General features: G+C 45.4%; 1 protein-coding gene across 1 annotated transcript; it reads left to right on the top strand.

Annotated features, from left to right (window-relative positions):
- stxbp4 (syntaxin binding protein 4) lies at positions 1–27,534 on the top strand (the record flags this gene model as incomplete). Its single annotated transcript, XM_080517014.1, has 20 exons — positions 1–56; positions 6,083–6,156; positions 6,258–6,353; positions 6,466–6,535; positions 6,952–7,026; positions 9,615–9,700; positions 10,306–10,441; positions 10,552–10,684; positions 10,956–11,062; positions 11,162–11,390; positions 12,738–12,795; positions 13,488–13,588; positions 14,504–14,593; positions 14,676–14,741; positions 17,963–18,130; positions 18,300–18,422; positions 18,812–18,861; positions 20,765–20,905; positions 26,562–26,618; positions 27,381–27,534. 20 exons carry the CDS (start codon positions 1–3, stop codon positions 27,532–27,534), a joined length of 2,070 nt encoding a protein of 689 aa, XP_080373140.1.
- Positions 27,535–27,760: the final 226 nt, after the last annotated feature.

Below are 27,760 nucleotides of genomic sequence, written 5' to 3'. Positions count from 1 at the left end.
ATGCCTTTCCTCCCTCATGATGCTCAGCGCCTCGATGGGCTGTCGCTCCTCTACTGGTGAGCTCGATTCCCCTTCCTTCCTTCCTTCCTTCCTTCCTTCCTTCCTTCCTTCCTTCCATTTCTGTCTTTCCCTGCTCTCTCTCTTCTTACATGCTGGTTTCAGACTCGGAGCCGAAGCAGGTTTACAGGCTGCTCGGTGACAGATGCCTCCGAGTTTAAGTCCACTTGCAGTGTGCGTGTGTGTGTGTGTGTGTGTGTGTGTGTGTGTGTGTGTGTGTGTGTGTGTGTGTGTGTGTGTGTGTGTGTGTGTGTGTGTGTGTGTGTGTGAGCTCAGTTCTGGGTCACACACAGAGGAGTGTAAAAAGGAAAATAACAACAATCTTGACCCAGCAAAATGTCCGACCAAACGGTAGCTACGTAACAATGTTACAAACAGTAAGAAAAAAAGCTTTAACTTAAAACTTTTAGACCAAAAACAAAAGACAATTAAGCAAAAATGTATATATGGCAATCTCTTTGAGGATAAAGTATGTCCATCAAAACCATGATACTCTACTCCGACTCTTCTAGCTTCCTCCAGGTCTTCTGGTTTGACTCCGACCTGCTCTCTGACCAAACTGGAGAAAGAATCTCTGATCCACCTCGGGGTCTCCTCAGAGTCAGAGTACCCTCAGGTGGGGTCCTGATCAGATGAAGCTCCTCAGTGTGGAGGAGCAGCAGCTCCACCTGTAGTTCACGCTGTAGGTCTTGACGCTCAATTTAGATTTCTCGCTGATAATCGATTTATTTGCGTGATCGCTCACATGGCATTTCAAATGTGACCTCCATCAGGCTGCAGCGTGAACATTATTCGACCCCAAAGCTACCTGCATGAGCAGAAGAAGGTGAGGCGCCACGCCAGGTACCCAAATATGGATGGAGATTCATTGACACAAAGCTTTGCGATTTTCTCCAAGCTTGATTCCGCCACCTGTGCCTCCCATGTCCTTGTCTTCCATTTTGTTCCTCACACATTTTGGCGGTGCCGGTGCAGATTCGTCGAGTCGGTCTTACGTCAATGAGGTGGAAATCGCACTCATGTGACTTGACCGTTCAAACAGTGGTCGTATTGAAAGACACGCGACACATATGGCATTGCGTGTGATAGAGGCCTGGGTCTGGTGTGCAAAAAAACCCAATCAGAATTGACAAAGTTCATAAAGAGTTCAGGAGCACAGGTGAGGTTGGAGATGCTGACTGATCCATAAACAGCGAGGTTTGATTCAGCTCCTCTTCACCACAACGAACCAGTAGACTGACTGTCTCTACAAGGATTCCCCTCGATCACTCTGGAGAAGAACTTTAGATGCCTGAACTTCTCTAACTAGGGAGGTTCTCCCCCTATCTGAAGAGTTTATGACATCATTTCCCGGAGAGAACCCTGGACTCAGACTTGGAGGAGGTAATCTTCATCTCTGAATTTCTGGGGTGGGGTGGGGGGTCCTCCTTGGAGGAACCAGTCTGACCTAGCACAGAGTATACGGACTCAGGGACCGAATCAAAGCTCTCCCTCTACCTCCTGTTGATACCTCCTTCCAGATAAGTGGATGCCCTCAATTGCAGAGTAGAGCTTCCAAGACGCCTCCTGAAAAGCCTCCCAGAATCCCTGAACTGTTTGAGGTCAGCCAGAAAAGTCTTTCTCCAAGGTATCAAGAGACTGAGCAATTCCAGTTCAACAGGTAAGTCGTTCCGCAGATGGGGCTCAGCCACGGAAAAGGCCACGGTCGTCTCGAATTTCTGAGTCGGGATCTCGAAACTTCAAGGACCATCTGATCAGCGATGAAACTGGAGCATGGACATGTAAGACCTCTGGTAAATAGGAACCCACTAAACGCCTTAAAATACAAGTAATGAAATCTTTAAAGAAATAACAATTCTGAAGCCAGTGGAGTGAAAAACTGCAGCCGATGAAGAGACATGAGATCAAGACAGGGAGTCGCAGTCGTTCAGCCGAGACCTGATTAAGGCATGTATGAATCCCCCAAAGTTGTTGTTGTGGGAAAGATAAGACTTTACTTTGGCCAAAAGCCTCAACGAGCCCGATGATAACGCTCTACGAATGTACTACCCATGATACTCACCATTTTTAATGTTTATAGCATTTCAAAAAAAATCTGTACATGGTTTTATCAAGAAACCAACCAACAGCACCCACTCATGGACCAACATGAAAATGTCATCAAATAGACAAAAACGGTGCAATTTTATTGCCTTAAAAATGTGATGGTCAATCAGGAACATTTTGATGATACTACAGAAATAATTAAAGGTGAAAAGAGAAATGTTTCAATCAGAAAAAAAACAAATCTAACTAATGAACAATATAACTTTCAATCTTCTAACTTTCAAACTTTTAATCTTTCATTAAAATAAAAATGTTTACCCTAAAAGAAGCACATTTGGTGCTGAAACAAACATTTTACATTACTACATCAAAATTCTATTTCTAATTTTAAATTAGCAGCTTTTTTTGGTTGAAGTAATATAATCGTGATTTCAAAATGAAAATATTTGATTTAAAATAGAAGCTTTTAGAGCTCAGGCCAGAAATATATTTATGTTGAAAAAAAGAAGAGAAAATGTGACGCTTAAGCTGAAACAGTTTGAAGCTGACGGCTCGTCTGTGTTCGGTTTCATCCAGTCGTCCCTTCGAAATGCTCTGAAGTGTCCTCGTCTTGCGATAAACAGAGCGAAACGAGGAGCCTGCTGGGTAATTTAGTGTTAAAATGCAGAGAGCTGTGCGCGCTGAGGATTACCGCCTGCTGCTCGCATATTTAATCTCCTCCTGTCTGTTTGCCGTATGTCGGAGTGTCGGCCCCAAACGAGGCGGGAGCGGCAGATGTTTGGTAGCGATGACGAAGAGACGAGAGGCTGCAGCAGCTTCAGCCTCCCACTGAGTCACAGACATCCAGTGTAAAACGTCAGGGACTCACGTAACGAGGTGGATCGTTGTCATGCACTTTTACACGCCAGGGTTTCACTTTCAGCTTCGGCTGTACGAGTCCGTTTCTCTAAGAGTACGTTTCTCTAAGAGTCCGTTTCTCTAAGAGTCTGTTTCTCTAAGAGTCCGATGCACTAAGAGTCCGTTTCTCTAAGAGTCCAATGCTCTTAGATTCCGTTTCTCTGAGAGTTCGTTTCTCTAAGAGTCCGTTTCTCTAAGAGTCCAATGCTCTAAGAGTCCGTTTCTCCAAGAGTCCGTTTCTCTAAGAGTCCACTGCTCTGATATACAGTATCTGAGCAGCTTCCTCTGCAGCGCCGAACCCGTGTGAGCTTCAAGGCTAACCCACTTCACTTTCAAGAAAACTAATTTTGTGTCCAGATTAATTCCTTTTCATCTCCTGGGTTCGGTTTATTCTGAACAATAAGAGCTTTAAAGAGTCGACAAAGATAAACTAAAGCTACACAATTGACTTAAAATGGACCAAAAACAATGAAGACATGGACCCAGGCTGAAGGTTCCCAACTCTTTAGTCCTTTTTTAATTTAGTTCGTTGATTGTTGTTTTGTTTGTTTTTTAAACTTGTTTGTTTAGCTCTTTATTTGTTTTTTGTGTTCATTTATTTGCCATGTTGGTTGGTTGGTTGGTTTATGATATGTGCTGTTTGTTTTGTTTTGTTTTATTTTGTTTTGTTTTGTTTTGTTTTGTTTTGTTTTGTTTTGTTTTGTTTTGTTTTGTTTTGTTTTGTTGTATCTTTGTTTGGGGTGTTGGTCAGTTGGTTTATTGATTTCCTTGTGTGTTTTCTGTGTTTTTTTGGTTTCTTTGCTTTGTGTGGGTTTATTTTGTGTGAGGTTTAATTTTTGGTTTTGGATAGTTTGTGTGTCTGTTGTTTATTTGATTATGTCTGTTTGTGAGGTTTGTCGGTTTATTTGGTCTGCTGTTTGTGCATGCGTGCATGCGTGCGTGTGTGTTTGTCTGTGTGTGTGTGCGTGTGTGTGTGTGTGTGTGGTTGGTTGGTTTATGACGTTCTAAGCTGGTTAAGTTTACAGTATGTGTTTGTTGTATTTCTGTTTGTTTGTTTATAGATTGGCTGTATAATTTTGCATTCATTTTGTTTGTTTGTTTGTTTGTAGGTATTTCTTTGCTTTGTGTGTTTGTTGTAGTTATTTGCAGTTGTTGTTTTTTTTAACCTTCGTGTGTTTATTTTTATTTTTCTTCTATTTTTTCATGAGTGAGGTTTTTGGCCAGAGCTTAATTATTATTTTTTTGTTGTTGTTCCTTTGTGGCGTGAACCTGCCTGCGTGTCACCGTAATAGCGAGTGGCAGGTGGAGCAGATTAGCGGGTATTAGGTGATCAGTTTAATTGTTCCCTCGTGTCCCGGCTGGTCGGCTTCGCCGTTTGTGGTACTGAAGGAGGCGCTACCCCTGCGAGGAGCGCTTGTTTCGTTCATAGATGAAGCTCTTTGGTTGGTGGGACCGATTACCAGAGTTAATCTGGTCAAACTGCGTGTATATATAGGACTGAGGGGTCGCTGGTCAGATGAGGCGTGACGAGGTCTGAAGCTTTCTGGTCTGTGTGTCAATATGTCAAACACTCGTTAATCTAAATCCTCCAAACCGGTTGAACTCAGTCTGACTGTCTTCTAGTTTTATTGTCTAATTAAACTAATGAGGATAAAACTAATTCATCTGTTTATCTAATTTATCACCAGAACAATCATAACCATTATCAGAATTTCAGGTTTATTTCCGGTCTCCCCACTGGAGTGTGTCATATACTAGATTTGTCCCATACTCGCCGATTAAACTTCTTCAAATAAACAGTTTTAATTTATATGTATGTGCAATAGTGCAAAGCAATAAAGAGTCTGTAAAACTATCATATAGCAGTGAAATACTGAACACTTTCTCCCTCTTTTAACACAATCCCGTTTTTCTACATTGCAAATGTCATCATTATTACGACCACTAGAGGGCAAGAACTGCAGTTAATACTTTGTAATCTATATCACCACTACTGAATATATTTTTTAAGTGTATTTGTGTTTAATAATTCGGAAAGGATGAGTCGGGTTCTGTAAAATTGTCATTTACTAGTAAAATACGGCAAAACATATTGACACTTTACTGGCCTGCAGCAGAATTATTTGAAAACATAATATCTGAAATTTTCCCATTTCGTCAGTTTTTGTCACTTTCTCATATTTATAGCTTTATTTCCATTACTCTTGCTATAAATACCACAACCGTTAGAAGACAACATACATCTTTAGTATGGGCCCTATTAGCTCATATCAATGAGCCGGAGACCGAGTTAATGAGTGTTTATGGATGGAATGAGAAGTCACAAGTCAGTCCCTGTAATTTTCTCATTTATGCTGAAATACTGTTGGTATAATTCAGTGATGTGAAATTTTCATTGGCCAACAGGAGGCAGCAGAATGAACTCCCTGTCGGCTCCGATGTGAGTCTCCACCGTTCTCCATTGCTGCTGTCATCATTCTAATGTCCAGTAGGGGGAGACGTAACTGTGCCCTTCTGGCTCTTGTAGGTGAAGTTTGTCCCTACAAGTTCACGTTCGGTTGCCCCCCCACCCCAACCCCCAGCGACTTGTGTTGTTCTGGACGTTGTTTCTCAATCTCTTGGGTAAAGACTCTGAAAGCGACGTGAGCCGAGCTGAGCTGAGCCTCGGGATCATGTTCGCATCCGCTGAGGAGCCTCTGCAGCTTTAATCTGAAACTCCTCACACATAAATCTCCCCCGCTGACACACCGCCGGCTGCCAGCAACACCCCCCCCTCCACCACCTCTCCACCCCGCCGAGGATTTAAAGAACTGCTTTGTCATGTTCCTTCCATTATTTTGAGTCATTGTTTGTGTCTGTTGCTGACATCCAGGACACCGCGTGGCTCAGGCGTTCACCGGGGAGGGAGGGAGGGCGGGAGGGAGGCTCCGATTGGTCGGATGTGGCTGGGTGGCGGGTGAGGGAGGGAGACAATGACAAAATCCGGCGATGATTTGATTATTTTGCGCAGCTTTGGGGAGCGAGCGGGAGGCAGGATGCCGACATGCTGGTGAACCTGTTGTGTTTGCTCTCTGCCTGGCAGGACCATCATGGGCCCACACGGGATCAGCCGAGCCGTCCACCGGCTGGAGTTCAGCGACTGCAGGAAGGGACTGGGTGAGCCCCCCCACCCCACCCGCCCTCCCCTAGGCTTCATGCAGAAGCTCCTTCCTCCACATGTGAAGCTCTGAGCATCTGTTTCTTGTGTTTGTTTCCAGGCGTGAAAATAATCGGAGGCTACAGAGAGCTGACGGGGGAAGAGTTCGGCATCTACATAAAGCGGGTGATCGTCGGTGGGTTGGCAGCGCTGGACGGTGAGTTCACTTTTCCACTGAGAGGATGCGGACAGATTGTCCTTGTTATTGTTATTATCTCACCTCACCCCTGCCCCACCCCCCCATGCCTCTCTCTCTCTCGCTCTTCCAGGTCGGCTTAAGTCAGGTGACCTGATTTTAGATGTCAATAACATCAGTCTGATGGGGGTGACGAATGAGAGGTGAGTGCGCTCTGCCTCAATGTCATCTGTGCTGACAGCTCAGAAACCAAACATCTGAATAGGTTCCAGCAGTCCAGGCAGGTTGAGCCACAGACACGTAGCTAACAGGACCAACTGCACCTATCCAAGCCACAAGTTATGGGGGGGGGGCGCCCTCTGTTGGCTGTAGTGAACATTACTGCAGCAATGAATACAATGTGTAAAATAGATTAAGAGAATTATTAAAAAGTTCCTTTCCCTAACTTTTATTAGGACGCTTGTTAAAATACGCCTTTGTTAATGACTGCATGTTTCTAAGCTTTACTTTCTTATTTTTGTTGATACATTTTGAGCAATAATTCAGTGTAAAAAGTACATCATATACATAATACAAAGTAAACTACTCCTGCAGCGTCCTGTGTTCATGTGTGTTTCAGGGCGGTGGAGATCCTGAGGATGTCTTCGCTCTCTAATCACATGTCACTGCTGATCGCCAGAGATGACGAATCCAGGTATCGTTTAATCATCTCTGGCTTTTTTTCTGACTCTTCTGTTCCCTTTACGACTTCTCGGGACAATAATTCAGTCAGTGTGTGTTTCTAACTTTAACATGACTGATGACTCGGCTCATTTTCCATTGTTTTCAGTGATTTTTTTTTGAGACACTTGCTCCCGCCCCGCTCACAAGACATCGTTACATTTCTGTTGTGTTTGTTTTGAATGTTTCCTTCTGATCAAGAGCTTAGTATCATCTGCATATAGACATATAGTCCTATTAAAGACACGGTGATGTTTCTGAAAATGACAAGGGTGTGGGCAATAACGTAAATAAAGACATGGACATAGAAGATCTGACAGCAGGGGACCTGGCTTCAAATCTGGTGTCAGATTTTGTATCAGAACCGGTCTCAAACTTAATCTCTGCTCAAATCTGGTCTTACTCTGATTTCAAATCTGGTTTCAATTCTTGTCTCAGATCTGGTCTCAGACCTGGTTTCAGGCTTAATTTCAGTCCCAGTTTTCGGCCTGATTTTGCAGTCCTGGTTTAAAACCTGGTCCCGATCACTGTGAGACTCAGACTGGATGAAAGACAAGGAAAATGTCCAAATGTACACACTTTCTGAATGTGGAAAGGAAGTTGTGTCCATGAAAGAAGTTGCAAAACAGAAGTTGGAGTGAGGGACCACAGAGTCCACTGTTACAGGGACATTCAGCACAATACACAACAATTATAGAGCATGAGACTCTGGAACATTCATCCACTTCATATAGTTGGGCTGGATACAGAAGAGAAAGCTGGAGTGGAATAAACATGAGTAATACTGATAATGATGTTTCGGTGTGCACACGCTCGTCAGACTCACGGTAGCGGCAGTTCTTTCACTGCTGAAGGTCGTTCCGGGACGTGAAGAAAAACAACAGCTGTGCATCAGAAACTTTGCTGGATTTTCCTCCTGTTTTCCGCCTCGCCTGCTGCCCTCAGAAACGCCTCACAGATGCAGGTGTTCACATGTTTCACAGTCATTTCAGGAGAATCACTTGAAGCCTTTAAGCTTCTTACGTCATCGCCTTCAGCAGTGTGGCGGAGAAGTCGGGGGTTAAAAATCCGGCCTCCCGTCAGAGGACAGAAACCTAGCCCGTCAGGAGTCTCGTCTGTCCTCGGCGTGGACCCTGAGGTGACGGCATGCGAGGTACGCCGACCTGGCACTCTGCTGTCCCCGCGGCTTCTCCCCGTCAGCCTGATGAACATGTCCTGACACAATGGGCACACGACTCGGCCTGTCCACCACCCCTGAGATCCACAACAGAGCTGCAGACGAGCAGACGGCAGCAGGAACGTCAGGAGGAACATCAGGAGGAATATCAGGAAGAAAATCAGGAACAGCAGGAGGAACATAAGGAAGATAATCAGGAATAGCATGAGGAACAGCAGGAGGAACATCAGGAAGAACAGCAGGAATAGCAGGAGGAATAGCAGGAAAAAAATCAGGAACATCAGGAAGAAAATCAGGAATTGCAAGAGGAACAGCAGAAGGAAGGGCAGGAGGAAAATAAGAGAAAATAAGGAACCACAAGAGGAACACCAGGAAGAAAACCAGGAACATCAGCAGGAACAGCAGGAGGAACATAAGGAAGATAATCAGGAATAGCATGAGGAACAGCAGGAGGAATATCAGGAAGAACAGCAGGAACAGCAGGAGGAACATAAGGAAGAAAATCAGGAACAGCAGGAGGAATAGCAGGAAGAAAATCAGGAACACCAGGAAGAAAATCAGGAATTGCAGGAGGAACAGCAGAAGAAACAGCAGGAGGAAGATAAGAGAAAATAAGGAACTGCAAGAGGAGCAGCAGGAAAAAAACCAGGAACATCAGGAGGAACCTCAGGATGAAAATCAGGAACATCAGGAGGAACAATAGGAAGAACATCAGGAGGAACCTCAGGAGTCTCAGGAGGAAAATCAGCAACAGCAGGAAGAACATCAGGAAGAAAATCAGGAACAGCACAGTGCAGTGCAGGGACATCGGGAGGAGAATCAGCAGGAGGAACATGGGTAAAATCTGAAAGGCCATCAGGATACAAATCAGAAATATCAGTAAGAGCATCACCAGGAACATCACAAGGATCAACAGGAACATTAAAAGAAACATCAGGAAGATTACCGAGAGCAATCAGAAGAAACATTTCGTGAAATCAAATAAAACCACGCACATGGATTCCTCAACAAGAATAGTAACAGGAGTAACATAGTAATCCCTAATCGTTGAGTATTTATGGGAACTCTGGCCTGATTTCAGTCCACATCCTGTTTAAAGGATCAAAGGTTCCTGGTTGTTCTTCTGCGACCACACGAGGGAGACAAACGCTGATAGAAACCAGTCTGGCAGCATGTTTATTATACACACTGACTGTTGGGACAGATTTTTGGAACAGACTTGTGAATGTGGAGGAAATCCAATAGTAAATTATGAAATTGTTTTTATTAATCCCAGATATAGAAATAAAAGTGTGGTCACAGATGGACGATTTGAAAACGTGTTTGTTTGGTTTTTCTTGATTTAAGTATTTAAATCATCTGAGAGGTTCTGGTTTCTTCTTCAGGAGGGAGTTCATCGAGCTGATGGAGAAATATGGCTCCAACAACGTGGTGGCATCAGGACGAATCTCTCCGCCGCAGACCTCCACAGGTCAAACAAACAAACAAACAGACAGACAGACAGAGGGGCAAACAAACAGAGAGACAGATGAACAAACACAGGATCAAACAAGCAAATTGGCAAACAGAGAAAAAAAATACACTGAAAGATAAACAAATAAAAAGCAAACACCTAAACGTGAATAAACATACAAACAGACAGATAAACAAACACACAAGCAATCAAATAAATACATAAACGACCAAAATAGAAAGACACAGGCAGAAAATGAACAAAGACTGAATAAACACATGCATGAACAAATAAAAAAGAAAGAGCACACAAACACCTCAAGACACAGATAGATAACACAAACATATAGAGAAACCAACAAATGAACAAGGATGCAGACATTTGAACACATGAATAAATAAACAAGCAATAATGCAATAACAAACAAAACAAGCCCAAACACATGAAACCAGGTAAACACCAACAGACATTAATAAATATATTACCAAAGGCAAACAACCATAAACACCCTTCCTTTCTCGATGTCCAAAAATATTTAGAAGCTTTTTGATGGAAATAAACTTCACTGAAATTAATTAATTAATTAATTAATTAATGGTTTCTTCTTCTTCTCTCTCTTCCAGGGAAGCTGACGGACACCGCCTCCTCCTCCTCCTCCTCCCGCTCAGAGAGCCCTCAGCTCCTCAGCCCTAAAGAGGGCGTCGCCGCCCTCAACCCCAACCCCGCCTACGCCGCACACACGAACACGCACGCCTTCAGGTACGCCGAGGGGGAATCACAACCCCCCCACACCCCCCTCCTCCTCGAAACTTTACCGAAAAAGTAGAAGGAGCACAGAGGTTTTGATTCGCCTCCTCGTCTCTCCTCAGTGACAGCGGTATTCAGTTGATCTGCGTTGCCAAGGGAACGGGCCTGGGCCTCGTCATCAAGGGCGGAGCCAACCGTGCCGAAGGACCAATGGTGTTCATTCAGGAAGTAGTGCCTGGAGGAGACTGTCAGAAGGTCAACATGCACACACACACACACACACACACACACACATACTGTAATTTACTGCCAGATCAAAGTAACTAAAAAGTAATAGATTATTTGATCAAATAAATCTTGGTGTAGTTATGATTAATATAGGGGAGTTGCTGCCTTTGTTGCTGTTATAAGAAAGTAACTCGTAACTTGGTCGCTACTCATCTTCTTTGCCTCTTCCTCCTCCTCCTCCTCCTCCTCCTCCTCCTCCTCCTCACGCTGACATTTATGCGTCGTGGTGCCGTTGCAGGATGGCCGGCTGCAGGTCGGGGATCAGCTGGTCTCCATCAACAAAGAGTCTCTGATTGGAGTGACGTACGAGGAGGCGCGAAGTATCCTGACCCGCACCAGACTCAGGTCCAACAAAACCCCCGCCACCAAAGACACCTTGAGCCAGAGTCCGTCAGAGTCTGACTCCGACTCAGGAAGTGATGGTCGGACTGGTCTGTGTTGCAGACCGGACCCCACTGTGGAGATCGCCTTCATCAGGCGGAGGTCGTCGTCCAGCTCCAGCAGCGGCCCCCACAGTCCCATCGCCCCCCAGGCGAGAGCCCCGGGGTCAGGGGTCGCCCCGCCACAGCCCGCCGTGGTCACCAAGATCACGTCCAGCAGGAACCCGGTCAGCGAGACGCTGCCGGTGGTCAGCGTGACGCAGGTTTGTGTGTCCGTCTTCTGTTGCTTGTGGGTTTGTTTTTTTTTGTGAGCTTGTGAACAAACATGAAAAGTCTACACACATACACGGACACACACACACACACACACACACACACTTGAGTAACATGCTATATTTGTTTCTGTCAGGTTCGTGTGTGTGCTGCCAGAACAGATCAGACAGCCGTGTCCTCACCTGGGGAGGGCGGCGGCCTCGACGCACACGCCGGTTTGTACCTGTGACCTCTCGTTTGTGTTTTTGTGTTTGCTTTTGAATTCTATTTATGTATTCATGCCTGTTTGTCCAAACTTGACTCAAAACGAACCTAAAACAAGCCCGACACCAGCGACGTCTCTGACGTCACTTCCTGTTTGGTCTCCGGTGAAGTTTTTCATGTTTTTAATTGTTTGACTTCAGAGGTCTCTGTTGATTTTTGTCTGTCATCCTTTTTTGAAGCAGTGACTGTCGTCTCTTGTTGATACATATTTGTCCTTTCATGTGTCTCTTCAGCCACCTTGCCTCTCTGACCTCTGGGCTTGTTTGGAGTGACTATAGGTCTTTTCCATGTGTGTGTATTGTGTTGTTGTTTTTGCGGGTGCTCTGATTCCGTTGTACGTGTCGATCGCCGATCGATTCTCACTGATGAGGATCTGACAGAATCAGCTGCACGCTTCACTTTGTCTTTGACTGATTGCAGCCGACGGTTTCAGTCCAAACGGTCACTTTTGTGAGTTTGACTGCAGTCAGCAGCTCTGTGTTTGTGTGTGTGTGTGTGTGTGTGTGTGTGTGTGTGTGTGTGTGTGTGTGTGTGTGTGTGTGTGTGTGTGTGTGTGTGTGTGTGTGTGTGTGTGTGTGTGTGTGTGTGTGTGTGTGTGTGTGTGTGTGTGTGTGTGTGTGTGTGTGTGTGTGTGTGCGCAGACGGCAGTCGGACTAAACGCTCCCCCAGCAGCAGCCGTCGTCTCAGACTGGAGAAGCTGGAGCAGGTCAGTGATTGTTCTCACACACAAACAAAAACATTGCACTCCTGAACAACAACAACAACAACAACAACAACAACAACTACCAGCTTGAACGATACTTCCTGTCAGGGTGGGACATGCTGTGATGCCAGTGGCCTGACACCCGGAGGAAGATGATGTGAAAATAGCGTGATATCAGCTGAGCGTCGGTTCAATTCCAGTCTGGGAAAGAAGCTTCTAACTGAACGAAACAAAACAGCCAATGTCCTCCCCCTACTGTGTGTGTATGTGTTTGTATTGATTTGTGTGTGTGTGTGTGTGTGTGTGTGTGTGTGTGTGTGTGTGTGTGTGTGTGTGTGTGTGTGTGTGTGTGTGTGTGCAGGCTCTGGCTGTGATCGGGCTGCAGCTCTCGGAGTCTCAGATTCAGACTCTCCGGTCCAAACTTCACGCCGACGCTTCAGGGACGGTCTCGCTCACAGGTGAGTGACAGTGGCTCGTCAGGCCCAGGTGGGGGGGGCTAATCCAGCTTCAGGTGTTTCGTGTTGGTGACGCTCAGCTGAGTTTGTCTTTGTCTGTACAGTAAGGGCAGAGTGAAATCCTTTCCCCCTCCTTTTTTTTTGAACAACTACTACCAGTTTGGTTGTAATTTCTCTTTTAAAAATGATTCAGATTCAGAACAGGGCATGCTGGGAAAATACATTTGGAAACGTTCTTCTGGTGTGGTATTTAGTGATTGCTGATTGTATGGTGTAGGATGGTTGGTGGCTGTATGATTATCAGATTGATGGTTGTCTGTTGTAATAGATGGTGAGCTGGTTGCGTGGTTCTTGGTTGTCCGGTTGATAATTGTATGGTTGCAGGGTTAGATGGGTTGTGATTGTACAGCTATTGGTTATCTAGTTGATGGTTGTCTGCTGGGATGGCTGAGGAAGTTGATGATTGTCTCGGTTTGTTTGATCTTTTGGGACGTTTGATGATATGGTGGGATGGTTGATGGTTCGATGGTGGGATGATTGTCTGGTTGATGGTCGTCTCTTGGGATGGCTGGGGAGGTGGTTGGACGGCTGCGTTATTGTTGGTGGGACGGTTGTTTTATAGATTGGTAGGACGACGGAAGATGGTCCCTACTCCCTGCTCCTGCTGATGTTTTGCATTGTGCTTGTGTCGGCAGACTTTGAGAGCGTGATCCAGGAGCTGTTCAGGCCTCAGTCCACCTCCACCGTCACGTCCGACCTTCTGTCCGGTCTGTTGGAGTCGCCCACCAACCAGAGGGTACGTCCACCTGCTGCTTCAAAGAGGGCCTGCTTTTTGATTTTACAATATTTTCAGTATTTGTACAGTTTTGGACAATGGAATGAATTAATCAAGAAATGAAAACCCCACTTGAGAAAGTACAACCAGGTTCAGTAGTAGCTGATTAAAGATTTGCTTGAACCAATAGTAGAGTAAGAAGTTCGAAGTCAAATATTTTAGATTGATCTATCTTGATCTATTTGCTCACTGAGTCGCTGAACCACTCCTTCATGAGAGAGACCTCAGTAACTCGTTGTTTACGAGCTACACATTGTGAACGCCGCCTCGTGGTTGTCACGCCCGCCCCCCCCTCGCCTCCCCATTATCGACGCATCTGTCCTCCTGATGCACGGGGACGCACGCAGGCCACAGTCAATAAACTATCAGACTGTGATGGTACATTCATCGGTTATCTTTCAATCAATAAGCATTATTATTATTATTATTATTATTATTATTATTGTTAATATAGAATTTTTGGTTATAGGGGCCATTTATACCTCTTTCACCACTGAGACGCCTTTATTTTTTGGCTTGCCTAATGTGCCGTTTACACAACATTTCAAGTAAAAAGGTTCCTGGTTACACAGCAACATTTTGGAAGCGTTACACAGAAATGGCAGAAATGCAGAAAATGATGTAGTTAGTATGCTTGTTAGCTTTGTCAAAATGTGCTTCACACTGACTGTCAATTCAATGCTGATCATTTTGCACTTAAAAAAAAACACATCAAAAACTCTTTCCTCTCCATATTGTTATGATCATACTCTCTGCTACCACCAGAAGGAGACAAAGAGCTTCTGAGGGCAAAGACTTGACGCTTCAACGTCAAGTGAAAAGAAATTTAAAAAAGTGGAAATATCAGAGCTGAATGTGAAACGGTTCTGTCTGCAGCCGTCGCGGTCCGACTCGGAGGACCTGGAGGAGATGGAGCGCCTGAGGAAAGAGCACATCGAGGCGCTGAGGGAGATCAAGAGGCTGCAGGTAGTCACACACAGGAAGTCACGCAGAATCGTACAGGAAGTGATGCCATTGTCACCCCGCTGACCCTCTGTGTGGTCTCCAGGAGCAGCTGGTGGAGTCTCAGAGGGTTCACCATCAGATGGAGGAGCAGCTCAGCAAAGTCACTCAGGTAATACTAACATTTGAGACAACAGTAGTAAATAGTTCTGCACGTGCGCAAGCACATGGACAATGACAATCATGGCGGCTTCCAGGGTGTCCTGACTCCCAGTCCATAGTCTTAGTAGTTTAGTAGTTGGCAGTCATCGACGTCTACATGTGAAACTTTTCTGAAACGGAAACACAAAAGTGACGCGTCGCCCACTTGAAACATTGTTGGATTAATGGTGCCAACGCAATTGTAATTCAAATGCAACCAGGCGTTATGTAATCAGATCACGGTATGAAACGTCATTAAATACAGTGCGCTTCACTTTTTTCATTCCAAAATGGATTTAATTAATCTTTTACCTCAAAATTCTACACACGACACCCCTTGACCACTATGTGGGAAATGTCGCCACATGTTTTCACAGACATGTGTCCACTGATCATCCTCCAGATGTTTCTAGATCTCCCTTGGAGTCAATCTGCAATAAATACAGTTGATTGGACGGGATCTGGAAACACACCGTCGAACAGTCGTCTGCATGTCGGAGCCCAGACCAAGCATACAGTCGAGTGGAGGAGTGAAAAACAATATGATGTAAATTATATGACAACACTGAGGCTCAGTGAGCAGAACATAGCTAAATCCTGCTTTTATCACAAAGCAGCAGATGGAGCCCTCAACATACACTGTGTGTCTATGTGTGTGTGTGTGTGTGTGTGTGAGTGTGTGTGGGAGGATCGTGTCGCCTCCGCTGCCTCTTTGATTTCGGCTCGAAAATAGTTCCTCCTGCTCGTCTTCCTCCTCTCCGTTCGTCTGTTGTGATTCATCCTGAAGGGTCTCGGCCTCTCCCGCGTCCACTCGCTGCCCGTCGCCTCCCGCTCCGTTGCATAAAACAATCGATGGCCAAATTTGGAAGCAGTTGAATCTGGCTCTCTTTGAACCTGGACCGGCGGGATCCGTCTCAGATCACCGGAGCCCTGGCGGACCCCGGTCACACAGCGCAGGTCAGATCCAGGTGGATCCTCAATAAAATAGAAAGCTCGAATAAAAATTAAAAAACGCTCACAACTCGCCCGGTGCAATATTGACTGGTTCATAATTAATCAGTCGAATCCAAACCTGGTCCAATGAAGTGATGGAATTCATATAAATCTAATATTGACCAAGTCAGACCAAAAAAAAATTAGATATTAAGAAAAGTCCGACACCATCCATAACTGGACCAGACTTTTTTTTTTTTTTTACAAAAACACTCAAACTAGCTGGGAATATTTCCAATATTAGAGTCCAAAAGTGCAAGTTGGCATTTTTTGCCAACGCCTCAGCGGTACCACACTCCAGTGGCGACGGCTGCCATTCATTAGGAGCAATGTGGCGCTCCCTGTCCTGCTCAAGGACACTTCCGTGTGTAGAACTGGGGGAATCAAACCTGCAACCTTGCGACTGACACCAACTGAGCCACATAAACTTATTCCGATCAAAGTCAGAATCAGACCAAACACAAATCTCGTCGGTGGAAAACTATTCCGAACATTACAGAGTCCACGCAGGCCTGGAGGAAAAGCTGCTAATGCTAACCACAGCTGGCGTGGATGCTAATGCTGATGCTATTTGTAGCGGGACCGCTCACTAGCTGCTGGTCCTCACAATGTATAATAAGCGGGATTTTTCGTGGGAGTTATTTTCAGAATATTTATTTAAAAAAATCCTGCGACGAATAGTGAAGGTAGCAGATGGTCTGTTCTCACCGTGTGTGTGTGTGTGTGTGTGTGTGTGTGTGCGCGCGCACACATATGACTGCACTGCAGGGGTGTTGAAGCTGCCAGGTTGGCTTCATTTCCTGCTCCATGCGCGTGTTAATATTTACAAGCAGAGGAAACGGGCTCACGGAGCTGCCAGGCGACACTGTCAGAGAAAATAGAATTGTCTTTATGTGGAACGCTCTGCTCAGGGGCCGTGCTAAAGTTAATAACGTTTTTGAATTCAGAAATTGACTCATAGCAGGTTACTTAGGGGGGTAGGTTTTTGCACCAAATGAGCTATTTGACATATTCAGAAAGAAGAAAAAAACGATGGCAAAGAACCTTAAATTAATGTAAAAATGAAGGTGTCGTTGTTCGGACACGCAGTCGATCATGAGGAAACGAGGTCACCGGGTGGAGTTGCGATCAATGCCACAGAGGCGGTGGGGGGGGGTCAGATGTTCCTGGTGATTAAACCCACCGCTGGCTGTGGTTGCTGGAGCTCCTCGGCCTGCGAGGATCGTTTTACTGAAGCGTGAGAGCTGCGGCGGGGTTTCACTCAGCAGCACTCTCACACTGCTGCAGCTTTGTGTTTCCGTTATGTAACACTCAGCAGGAAGGTCGCGCACGCCGAACGCAGATAGACTGGAAATGAACACTTTCCCCTAAGGACAGCATGGAAATTCTAACTTTCACTTATACTTTTTTAAAAGCCTTTTGGTGGTGGTGGTGGTTGGTGGGGGGGGGGATTAAAACTAAAACAAATAAAAGAGATAAAATGGCTAAAATGTCCTTCCTTCCTGTTGTATAACTCCTCCCTGTAAAGAGTGTTTACTGTGTTCCCTTCTGTGCTTTTGTTTTTATCGATGTGAAGCCTTGTAGATGTCTATATTTAAAATGATTTAATTTCTATCCTGTCCTATTTGATTTTTTACTTTCTATTTATTCTGTGTGGAGCAATGCTTAAAAGAATTTCCCTCTGGGATTGATAAAGTACTTCTATTCTATTCTCTTCTCTTCTATTCTATGTTCGCCTCATTTTAAAGGGTCCACGTGTTTTTACAGCTCCAGGTCAATGTGATTTGATGGAAAATCAAAAAAAGTCTCTTACTTCTTTCTTAATTGCGCAATGTGAAGCTGCTGTGAAGTCTGATCTAATCTAATCTAGTATAATTTAATCTAAAAATCAAAGTATTCTCAAGTGAGAGGACAGTGATGGCCTGTTTACACAACAGTGCGATTACATGGACAGTCGTATGGACCGACGACGAAGTCGTTATTACCATTGGGGTGACACAGCTTTCAGAGTCCTTTCCCCCCTCCTGTTTCTATGGCGACGGAGTCACAGTGTTCTGAGCACCGTTTTCACTTGAAAATGTTGTGACATAAACGGAGCCTAATGCTCAGAAGTCTGTGTCAGCAGCTGGAAAGCTTTATTTCACTCCCACTCTCTCTCCCTCCTCCTCCTCCTCCTCCTCCTCCTCCTCCGTCTGTCAGGAGGTGAAACTGGGTGGTGAGGAGAGCCGTGCCCTGAGGAGCCGCGTCCAGCAGGCCGAGGAGGCGCAGAAGCAGGCGAGGGGGATGGAGATGGACTACGAGGAGGTGATCCACCTGCTGGAGGCCGAGATCGCGGAGCTGAAGACTCAGAGGGTCGAGCAGCCGAAGGTGACGAAAACGAAACGCAACCACTCGGCTGAGCTTCAGACGGTGTGGCGGGTTTTAATCTGCCTCGAACCGTCGCCCTCTAGTGGTGGTAGAAATGATCACAGCAGCAATATGGCGAGGCCAAAGAGAGAGTACGAAGACAGTCTGTTGTCTGTTGTCTGTTTTGCAGCCGCAGGAGGATCTGGAGGAGGTGAAGAAGAAGGTGGCTGTCCTGGAGTGTCAGCTGAGGAAGAGCGAAGCGGCCAGGAAGAGTCTGGAGATGTCAACGGGGAAGCTGCTGAGCTTCGTGGAGGTAAAAGCATCCTTCCAACGCAGGAAGTAGTCCCACCGAGCTGCGTTCGACTGCCATGTCTGAAATAAGGGACAACCAAAAGAAATAGAAGCAAAAACCCCAGAACTTAGCCTGCTCCATTCTACACTGCTCCTTATTGACAGATGAGCCACAAATGAAGGTTTTCTTTTTCCCACATTCATGTGTGGCATCAGATGTTTCAGTAGGTTTTCACTCTCCAACATGAAAACTGTGAATTAAAAAAAACAAAAACAAATAGGACAGCTGATTTCTGCAGTAGTGTGAAGACGGTTCTTGCAGCTCTGCATGAAATGGACATGAGATTAATAGAACAAGAGATAAAAAAAAAAAAAATCAAAATCAAAATGATGTACACTTTGTTTCTGCAGAATGTTCAAGAGTTCCTGCTCGAGATCCACGGACCCACAAAGAGCTACAGGTACACTGTGTGTGTGTGTGTGTGTGTGTGTGTGTGTGTGTGTGTGTGTGTGTGTGTGTGTGTGTGTGTGTGTGTGTGTGTGTGTGTGTGTGTGTGTGGACCTCGTTTATTGGTTTTTTTGTAGTTTGTGTTGCTCTTTTGCTCTTTGAGTATCGGGGGTAATGAGTGATCCAGCGGAGAACAGAACTCATTAGCCCAGGACACACACACCCACACACACACACACACACACACACATACACACACACACACACACACACACACACACACCCTCTCTCTCTCTCGGGGGTCCTCTCTGGCCCACTTTCAGCCAGGTAAGACAGCAGTTATGTGGCGGTAATAGCCTCCTGCAGTGAGGCTGGGGGCTCACGTAACGCCACTGTCACAGTTTGTCCGTTAGCATTCAATCATCTCCTCAGCAGTCACGTAAACAGCCAGAAAGAGAAAAAAAAAAAAAAAACATACAGTGCCTCGGATGCTCTTCCCGATAAGTGGTTTCATCTCAAGATGACTTTGCCGCCATAATGTAACAACCCTCCGTTAAACTGCGTGAATCCACTTTTTCATCCCGTCATTTGAGAGTTATGTCTCATCTTTTCCTGCCCTTCGTCACTCATTCCTTCATTCCCTTTCTATCTTTTATGTTCCTCTTTTCGTCATCCTTAAATTCTGTCCCTCTTACCCCGGCTGTCTTTATTCTGACCTTTATTGTACTCTTTTCTTCCATCCTTCCTTCGCTGTCTCCATCGTTTCAGCCATGACTGCTCTCATCTTTCCTTTATGTCGATCAACCCTGAACACCCACCTCCTCCTCCTTCTCTTCCTCCTCCTCCTCTTCCTCCGTGTTTCTTGTGTAATTCAAAGAATCAGGTCAATCGGTCACATTGTTTTTTCACCATCTTCTGTGATTCAGTACAGGTCAGTGGGACACTGTGGCCCTCCTTTCGTAACACTGGGACCCCCCGCTCCTCATCACTTTTCCTTTTGTATTCACCTGAGTTTCTCTGCCGCACTGGAAAGTCGGCCGGTCCATTCAGCCGGGCCGCTGTTGTGTCTTTGTGTGGATAAATGCTCCTTTTCAGGGCTTCATGATGAGTGTCGGTCCCCTGAATGTCCCTGGGATTAGAACCGTCAGCCATTGTGCTGTGATAAAGAGGAAGCAGGAACACCAAGAGCCTCTGAGACTTCAAAAAACATGTCTCGTTTTATTCAAACGGCAGCCAGCTCCAGAATACGAAGAGTACGATCAGCAGAGAAGTCGCTGGGGTCATCTCCCTCACATATCGTAGAACATTTCAAAAACATGAAATGAAACAAATTCTTGAATTCAACGAAGCTTCAACCCAACTGATCTCCGCTTCAGACCCAGAAGTATCGAGACAGGCACCGACTGAACGCTCTATGACGCCCCCTAGAGCCTGTAGTGTTTATGGCAGCAACAATGTAGGAGGCGCGAGAGAAACTGAAGAGATGGACGGTAAATAGCTAAATGGATTTCACCAATATTGTGCTTTTCCGCCACTTGAGTAGGACCGAAGAGCTTTATATTGTTTATCACATTCACCCATTCACACACACATTCATACACCAATGGTGACGGCTGCCATGCAGAGTGCTCAGTCCGTCTGCTGGGAGCAATTCAGGGGTTCAGTTTCTTGCTCAGGGACACTTTGACGTGTGGATAGATAGGGAGTCAAACCTGCAACCTTTCGATTGAGAGACGGCCTGCCTCAGCTGCCTGGGATGGATGGATGGATGGAGAAGAGGTGTGAGATCGGTGTGAGAGATGGGACCCCAGTCATCATGTTGTCACATTGTAGATATTATAGTTGTTCTTTTTACTGACTTCACTCCTCCTCCTCCTCCTCCTCCTCCTCCTCCTCCTCCTCCTCTGTCTCGGCAGCTCCGGGGACGTTAAAGTTGGGACGTCCCCTCAGGGCCTCCCCCCTCACTACAAGAAGGGTCCGTGGACAGCGGCCACACTGGCTCAGGAAGCGAAGGAGCTCTCCCGGACTGTCAGAGCCATCCTGGAGGTGGACTGTAAGTGATCCCAGGTCCATGAATACAGGCTCCCCTCGACCTCCTCCTGCACCTCCTCCTCCTCCGCCTCCTCCTCCTCCTCCTCCTTCGGATCTCTTCACCATCCTGCATGCGCTGCCCGCAGGACAAGGCCAAAACCTGCCGGCCTGCCGCTGTGAGTGACTGTCCTCCCCGTTTCAGTGCTCAGCTTCTAGACGACCCGGGACCCGAGCGGGCGAGAAGTCAGCGGGACGCCGCCCGCCCGCCCCCCCCCCCCGAACGCCCTCCTCTCCGACAGCTCCTCGTCTCCTCAGAACTCGCCCACGGACTCCCGTCTTTACTCTGCATGACTCTTGTGTTCCTGTGAAGCATCACTGCACTTACTTCTGATCGACCCGCTGAACTATAGCAAGCCCCCCCCCCCCCACCACCACCACCCCTTCCTCCCGGGGTTTGAACCTGCAGCCGCCGGCAGGAACCGAAAAACAAGCCCGCCCCAGACAGAAGGGCAGACCTGCGGTGTGTTCAGGTTCACACACCGGACCAGTGTCAACTCAATGGACGATATGAAGGTTTTTCAGGTTTGGTCCACTTCGCCTCATTTAGATTTTGTGATTGGCTTAACAGCACCACAGACCACAACAACCACCCCACCCCCCCCCCCCCCCCCCCCCTCCCCCCCCACACCTCCAAAAGAAGTTTGGAGTGTCGATTTAGAGCCAGTGCTCGCCTCTGATTGGTCCTCCTTTCAACGTTAGCCAATCAGAAGTGTCCCAATGGATTCTAATAGACCGAGAAAGACTCTTTGAGCCAATCAGCTGTCGATTCGTACGCATTCTGCTGACAAAAATAGACACAGATAAAAGATCAGAATTAGAACCGATTCACAAAAACTAGAAATCCTACAGTAAAACTGATTGTATAACACGAAACACACTCATCTTCTGAATACTCTGATGTAATTTCATGTTTCGACAGTGGATCAAACAGGAAATATCCCGAGTTAAAGACAATCTTCGTTTCTGTTTTTGACCAAAAAAAAATCTGAAGTCAGGTGGTTGTTTAGCGTTTTTAACTCAAAATGTTGATGGAAGTGGAGGAAAAGTTCGAAGGAAGTTGGTGTGAAAATAAAAAGGTCTCTTGGTGTTCTTTAGTATCTCAGCAGTGTTTTAAACAGGAGATCTGACGGCAAAGATTTTGTTTCCACTTTTCTCAAAGGTTGCCATGTAAGAGACAACTTTTTGACTTTAAATTAATGGAAAAACTGCAAGTTCTGTATCTTTAAAAAAAAAAAATTGTTTTATCTCGTCTCTTGCTTGTTCAAACATGAGTCAAATGTTTTCTGTTTTTGTTTGTTTTGGTTTTAAAGTACTTTTGACGTACAAAATATCTTTTAATGTGGGGAAAATGTGGTGATTTAAAAAAAGAAAAAAAACAATAGACAAGTTTTATTGAGTTTGTGTCATTAAGGCGGACAGATCCAGGCCTGGTTTATACAACATATCGGGTAAAAAGGCATTGCGTTTCTGTGTTATCGTTTCGGGAAGGTTTTGTGTTTCGATGTAAACGTTTTGAAAATTATATCCGTATCCATGGAAACATGCTGAAAATGTTTAGTCCTCTTTGCCATTTTTTTTGAATGTCCCTTGAGTTTTATCATAGCAGTGCTCTATTTTCGCTCTGAAAGGGGGAGAAGTACAAGACTGTAAAAAAAAAAAAAAAAAAAGGAGGATTTTGTTCCCTTGAATCATTTTGGATTTATTTGAAAAAAATTTTTTTAAAGGGAATTCCAAATCATTATGGAGTGAGAAAGGCTGACGATGACGAACGACATGGCGGACTTTTTAAAAATCCCCCTTCCTTTTGTTTTCTACGGTGTCGTTCAGATTTCATAACCACTGTACGATGAATCTCCACCAGAGGTTGACGTGATCATTTCATGTATTTGTGCCTCAAAGTGGCCACAAAAAAAAAAAGGGAAAAAAAAGAGAAATGTGCTCCAGTGGTTTCTTCCCTCCCCGAGACGCCAAAGGAAATTTCAGTTGGATTTAGTCGTTTAAAAAAGGTGCCAAAGCGGGTGGACAAACCTCCCAAAACGTTGGTGTGGTCCTTTTGGATCCCCTTGACCTCCCACATCTGTATCAAGTATCCCTCCCTCCGTTGGCCCGTCTTAGTGTCCCAGAGGCCAGATGTTCGTGCACAGATTAGCCAAAGCCGAGAGGCTGAGCAGGGCCAGAGCGGGAAGGGAGGGGAGGAACCGTTCCATCGTCCCGGAGCTGATGAGAACGGCTCCGGGACCTGAAGGTGGGCGCTGTAGAGTGGCGACGCGGAACAAGCTGCAGATGAACGGTGGTTCTCTGTCTGTCGTCATTTTCTCTGTCTGACCTGCTCATGACACGAAATAAAGGTTGGTTAGATAAGCTTTGGCTGACACGGGCAACTCTTTTCAAGATTTCAATGTCACCGAAATGGTGGGAAAATTACTGTAATCACACACGCACACACACAGCACACACACGCACACACAAATACACACACACACACACCAACATCAACACTTCTCATTTTGACCTTAAAGAGATTTAAAAGGCAAATATAGACACCAAATGACAAGAAGGAACCGAAATAACAAAGAATTAAGTGGAGAAATACCTAAATGAGCCCCAAAGCTATGAAGGGAAATCATGATGAAAGAGCAAAACTACTGAAAACAATAAACTTTCAAACTAAGTGGATGAAATGTAAGCACTCAAAGGCCCCAGGAAGAATCAAAAATACTTCAACAATACAATGATTGAGCACATGATGTGTTCAAACTGGAAAAGAAATAGCAAAATGTTGACCGAGGAACAAACACAGAGACCTGACGACGCCAATAAAGAGACATTTAATTATCTCAAACATCAATGTCAAAGTCAAAGTCAGCTTTATTTGTCAAATGTGCCGATATGCATGGCATACAGTCCCAGATGAAATTCCGGTCCTCTCAGACCCACAGTGCACAGCTTAATAATATATTAGGAGAACAATATAAAGACTTAAAAATCTATACATCTAAAATCTATACACCTTATAAACATATAAACAGTAAAGTGGCATGTACAATGTCTCTTCTCTGTCTTCTCTGTCTCTGATGTACAATCAGTTAAAAAGGCTCAAGAGAAAAGAGAATTATTAGAATACACTTTAACAAACCAAAATGACCCGAGAGTTATGTAAAATAAATTATTTAAATACCATCTTTGTTCGGGTTTTCAGTGGCCTGAGAGTTTGAGCGCACGTCCAGTAAATGGAGAGAAACACATGTTCATTCAGGACACGGTGGGTCTTACGTACATCCAGGAAATACCAGGCGCTGGAACGCATACGGGGGCCACATTTCAGCTTGGAATAGAATGAAAACACATAATGAAATGACGAGATTCAGAAACACAAGCGTTCACTGGGAGGGAAACAGGAGGTACGGACAAGAGGAAGGAGGTCAGAGAGAGAGAGAGAGAGAGAGAGAGAGAGAGAGAAATCACATCATCTGACAACCTGACTTGCTCTTCATCACTTTGCACTGAGCGGTTTCATCCTCCTCACACTGTCGCCATGGCGACCGCATCCTTCCAGCCACCCCTCCAAAAATGTCTGAGAGGTGATGGAAGGCTTGCGCTGCGGCCCGCCGACGACTCATTTTCCTTTCTTCCTGTTGAATCCGAAATAAAAGGCGGCCATCGCACAGGGGGGGGGGGGGGGGGGGGGGACGTTCCCTGAGTCTCCTTATTAAAACGACTAAAGGACAGAAGCATAAACAAGAAAACGAAAGATGTCTCAACAGAAACTCTGCCTTTTTTAAGGTGAATTATTACACTGTGATTTTAACACTAAGCTGATGGACGGATGGATGGATGGATGGATGGATGGATGGATGGATGGATGGATGGATGGACGGACGGATGGATGGGTGGCCAATGATCAATGGATGAATGTCACCTTTTCCACCTTAGATCAGTGATTCCCAACCGGGGGTACGCGGACCCCTAGGGGTACGCGAGGGTATTGCAGGGGGTACGCAGAAAGATTATAAATTAGCCTACAGTATCCACACACACACAAAAAAAATGTTATACTATATTATATTGTATTATATCATGAATTTTAGTAAGGCCATACGTTCTATTTTCCATGAGTAGCAGTTCATCCACAGTGATTGTAACACTACAATCACATAATATGAAAAGACTATAAAGTGGCGCGCTTTAAAAAAAAAAAAAAAAGGTTCACGTTCTTGCTGCGGGCGCGCACGATTCACGAAGCTAGCTAACTCTAGCTGCATACCGACTGTAAACATGGATGCATGGTTAGGCAGGAGTAAACGTCCAGCTACCGCTACTGCTACCGTCGCCTCGGACGCAGGCACAGGGGAGCCCAGTGAAAAAAGGAATTATGAAAGACTTATGAAAGACAAGCAAGCGCAAGTGTCTCATTAAAAGGTATGTTTTTACCACTCACAATAATTGTTTTATTTAAATGAGCAGTTGGATAGATAGAAAGACAAAGGGTTAAATATAAGTACACATTAAGGCGAATAATCACACACGAGAGAGGGGGTACTTTTCACATGGAAACCAGCTCAAGGGGTACACTGGTCAAAAAAGGTTGGGAACCACTGCCTTAGATGACTTGATGTTTGGGGACGTCTTTGTCGGTCTGTTCGGTTTTATCATTATAATCTTCTCCAGACCCCCCCACCCCCCACCCCCTCCCTGCAGGGTGAAAACCTGCCCCATGAAATGTATCTGAGAATGAGGTGTTTTGTTATTCACACCACAAAGCAGCGTCCCACCTCAGGTCGAGTGTCTTTGTTGAGGGGGTGAGAATGAGAACGACTGTCTACACACACACACACACACACACACACACACACACACACACACACACCACAGCACACAGACACACACACACACACACCCATCCATTCAGCTCTTAACTGTAAATCTCACTCTACATTCTCTGTCACTTGCATTTTTCTTTTCTTTTGCGGCTTGTGTTTTGTTGACATGCTCCTCAAATAAATAAGAATACCAACAAAAATCATGTAAAAAAATAAAATAAAATCACTGACGCCACTTACAGATATTAGAGCATCTTCCTCTGCTAAGCGATGTGACATGACATCAGCCATAAAGTGTGTGGAGCTTGACCCTCTTGTGAAGAAACCGCCGACAAAACCAATCAAAGTGCAGTCGAAGCGAAAGGTGCGATTAATAAATCATGTTGTTGAAAAAAAAAACCACCTCCTGACACGTTGTTCTTGCTGTTGTCGTGTCAGAACGCCCCTCACGGGGGCCCCAGGTCACTGATACCGACTCCCACCTCAAAGCCCCTCCATTCTGCAGAGGTGTGAGGCTTCGGTGTCGGCTTGCGCTCTGTTGTCCGGGGAGCCGGCATCTTTTGTTCTCTGAAACGGGGTTAAGAGACTTTCTCGCCTCATTGGCTCTTGTCGTAAGTGGCGAGACATTCGAGATAACGCTGGAAAAGTACAGCGGAGGCGGGGGGGGGGGGGGTACCGTGGGTCTGCGGAGCTTCTCGGGTGGAAACCCAATCACACACACACACACACCCTGAGACAGCACCCTAATGGGTCTTCCTGGATGTGTTTTTGAAGTGTTCAAATGTTTGTTTTGGCCCTGCAGGCTTGCGTACGGCTGGGAGGAGGCGTACACGGCAGACGGAGTCAAATATTACATCAAGTAAGAGAAATTAACCCTCGACTGCAGAGACGCTTCACTGAGTTTCAGCTGAGATGTCCGTTTACACAACAACGGTGCTCAGAGCCACTGAAAATGCAATTTTTGGGGGGCTCTTTTAACTCAAGGTGGAACTTTAAAAAAAAGAAAAAGAAAAAAAAAAGCTCCATCTACATGGCAACGGGGAGAAAACAACTTTTCTGAAACGTATGCTCACTAAACACACAAAATAAACAGGTTAGCGTTTCTTTGCGAAGTTAGAATATCAATAATTCCCATAGATCATTTACATTGATCATCAAGTCAATCCCATAAAAGTCATAATTTTCTATATTTAAGGATTTTCTCCCCCCCCCCCCCCCACCCCCCCCAAAGCAAACTCAATCCATTTGTGTACATTTATAAAATAAATTCTCAGCAAACCTCCAAGGGAAAAAGTTACATTTCTAAATATAAACTCGAATTTCTCAGAATCGCTTACATTTTTCAGTTTTCTTAGTAATTGTCAGAAATTTCCCCGGCTGTCTTAACAATTAATGGTTTGTAATACCCCCCCCCCCCCCCCCCCAGCTTTAATGTCAGATTAAAATCAAAATGGGGATTTATATCTCAGACATACTAGATTTGTATATTTCTCTGATCTCCTTGCTTTTGACTCAACTCTTCCAATAAGATGTGATTCACATACGAGCAGCGAGGCGGCACTCGGCAGTTTTCCACATGTGACAGTCTGATGAATTCCTCCGTGAATCTGACCTTCCACAGTCACGTGACCCAGACCACGTCGTGGACACTTCCTGAGAGCGGCGGCGGCGGCGGCGGCGGAGGAGGAGCAGCGAGAACGCCACCGTCGGAGGAGGACAAGGAGTCAGAAGAGGGAGACCGCCGGCCGAATCCGTCCATCGAGACGGAGATGTAGAAACATCCCAATAATTCACCCGCGCAAATAAGGACACTGTCAAACTCCACCTAATAAAAGTCCAAAGACGATCCAACGTTCACAATTAGTGTTTTACGTTCTTCCAAAGTCAATGTAACACTCATATAAATGCAAAAGGTCCAACACAACTATGAACACACGTCTTTTATGCAAAAAGGTACAAAGGTTGTGACAAAAAGCACAAGAAAAAAAAAGAAAAAACTAC

This window comes from Blennius ocellaris (assembly GCF_963422515.1).
Source record: "Blennius ocellaris genome assembly, chromosome: 21".
Lineage (NCBI taxonomy): Eukaryota > Metazoa > Chordata > Actinopteri > Blenniiformes > Blenniidae > Blennius > Blennius ocellaris.
Note: the sequence above shows the minus strand (reverse complement) of the source record. Positions and strands in the feature narration are given on the sequence as shown.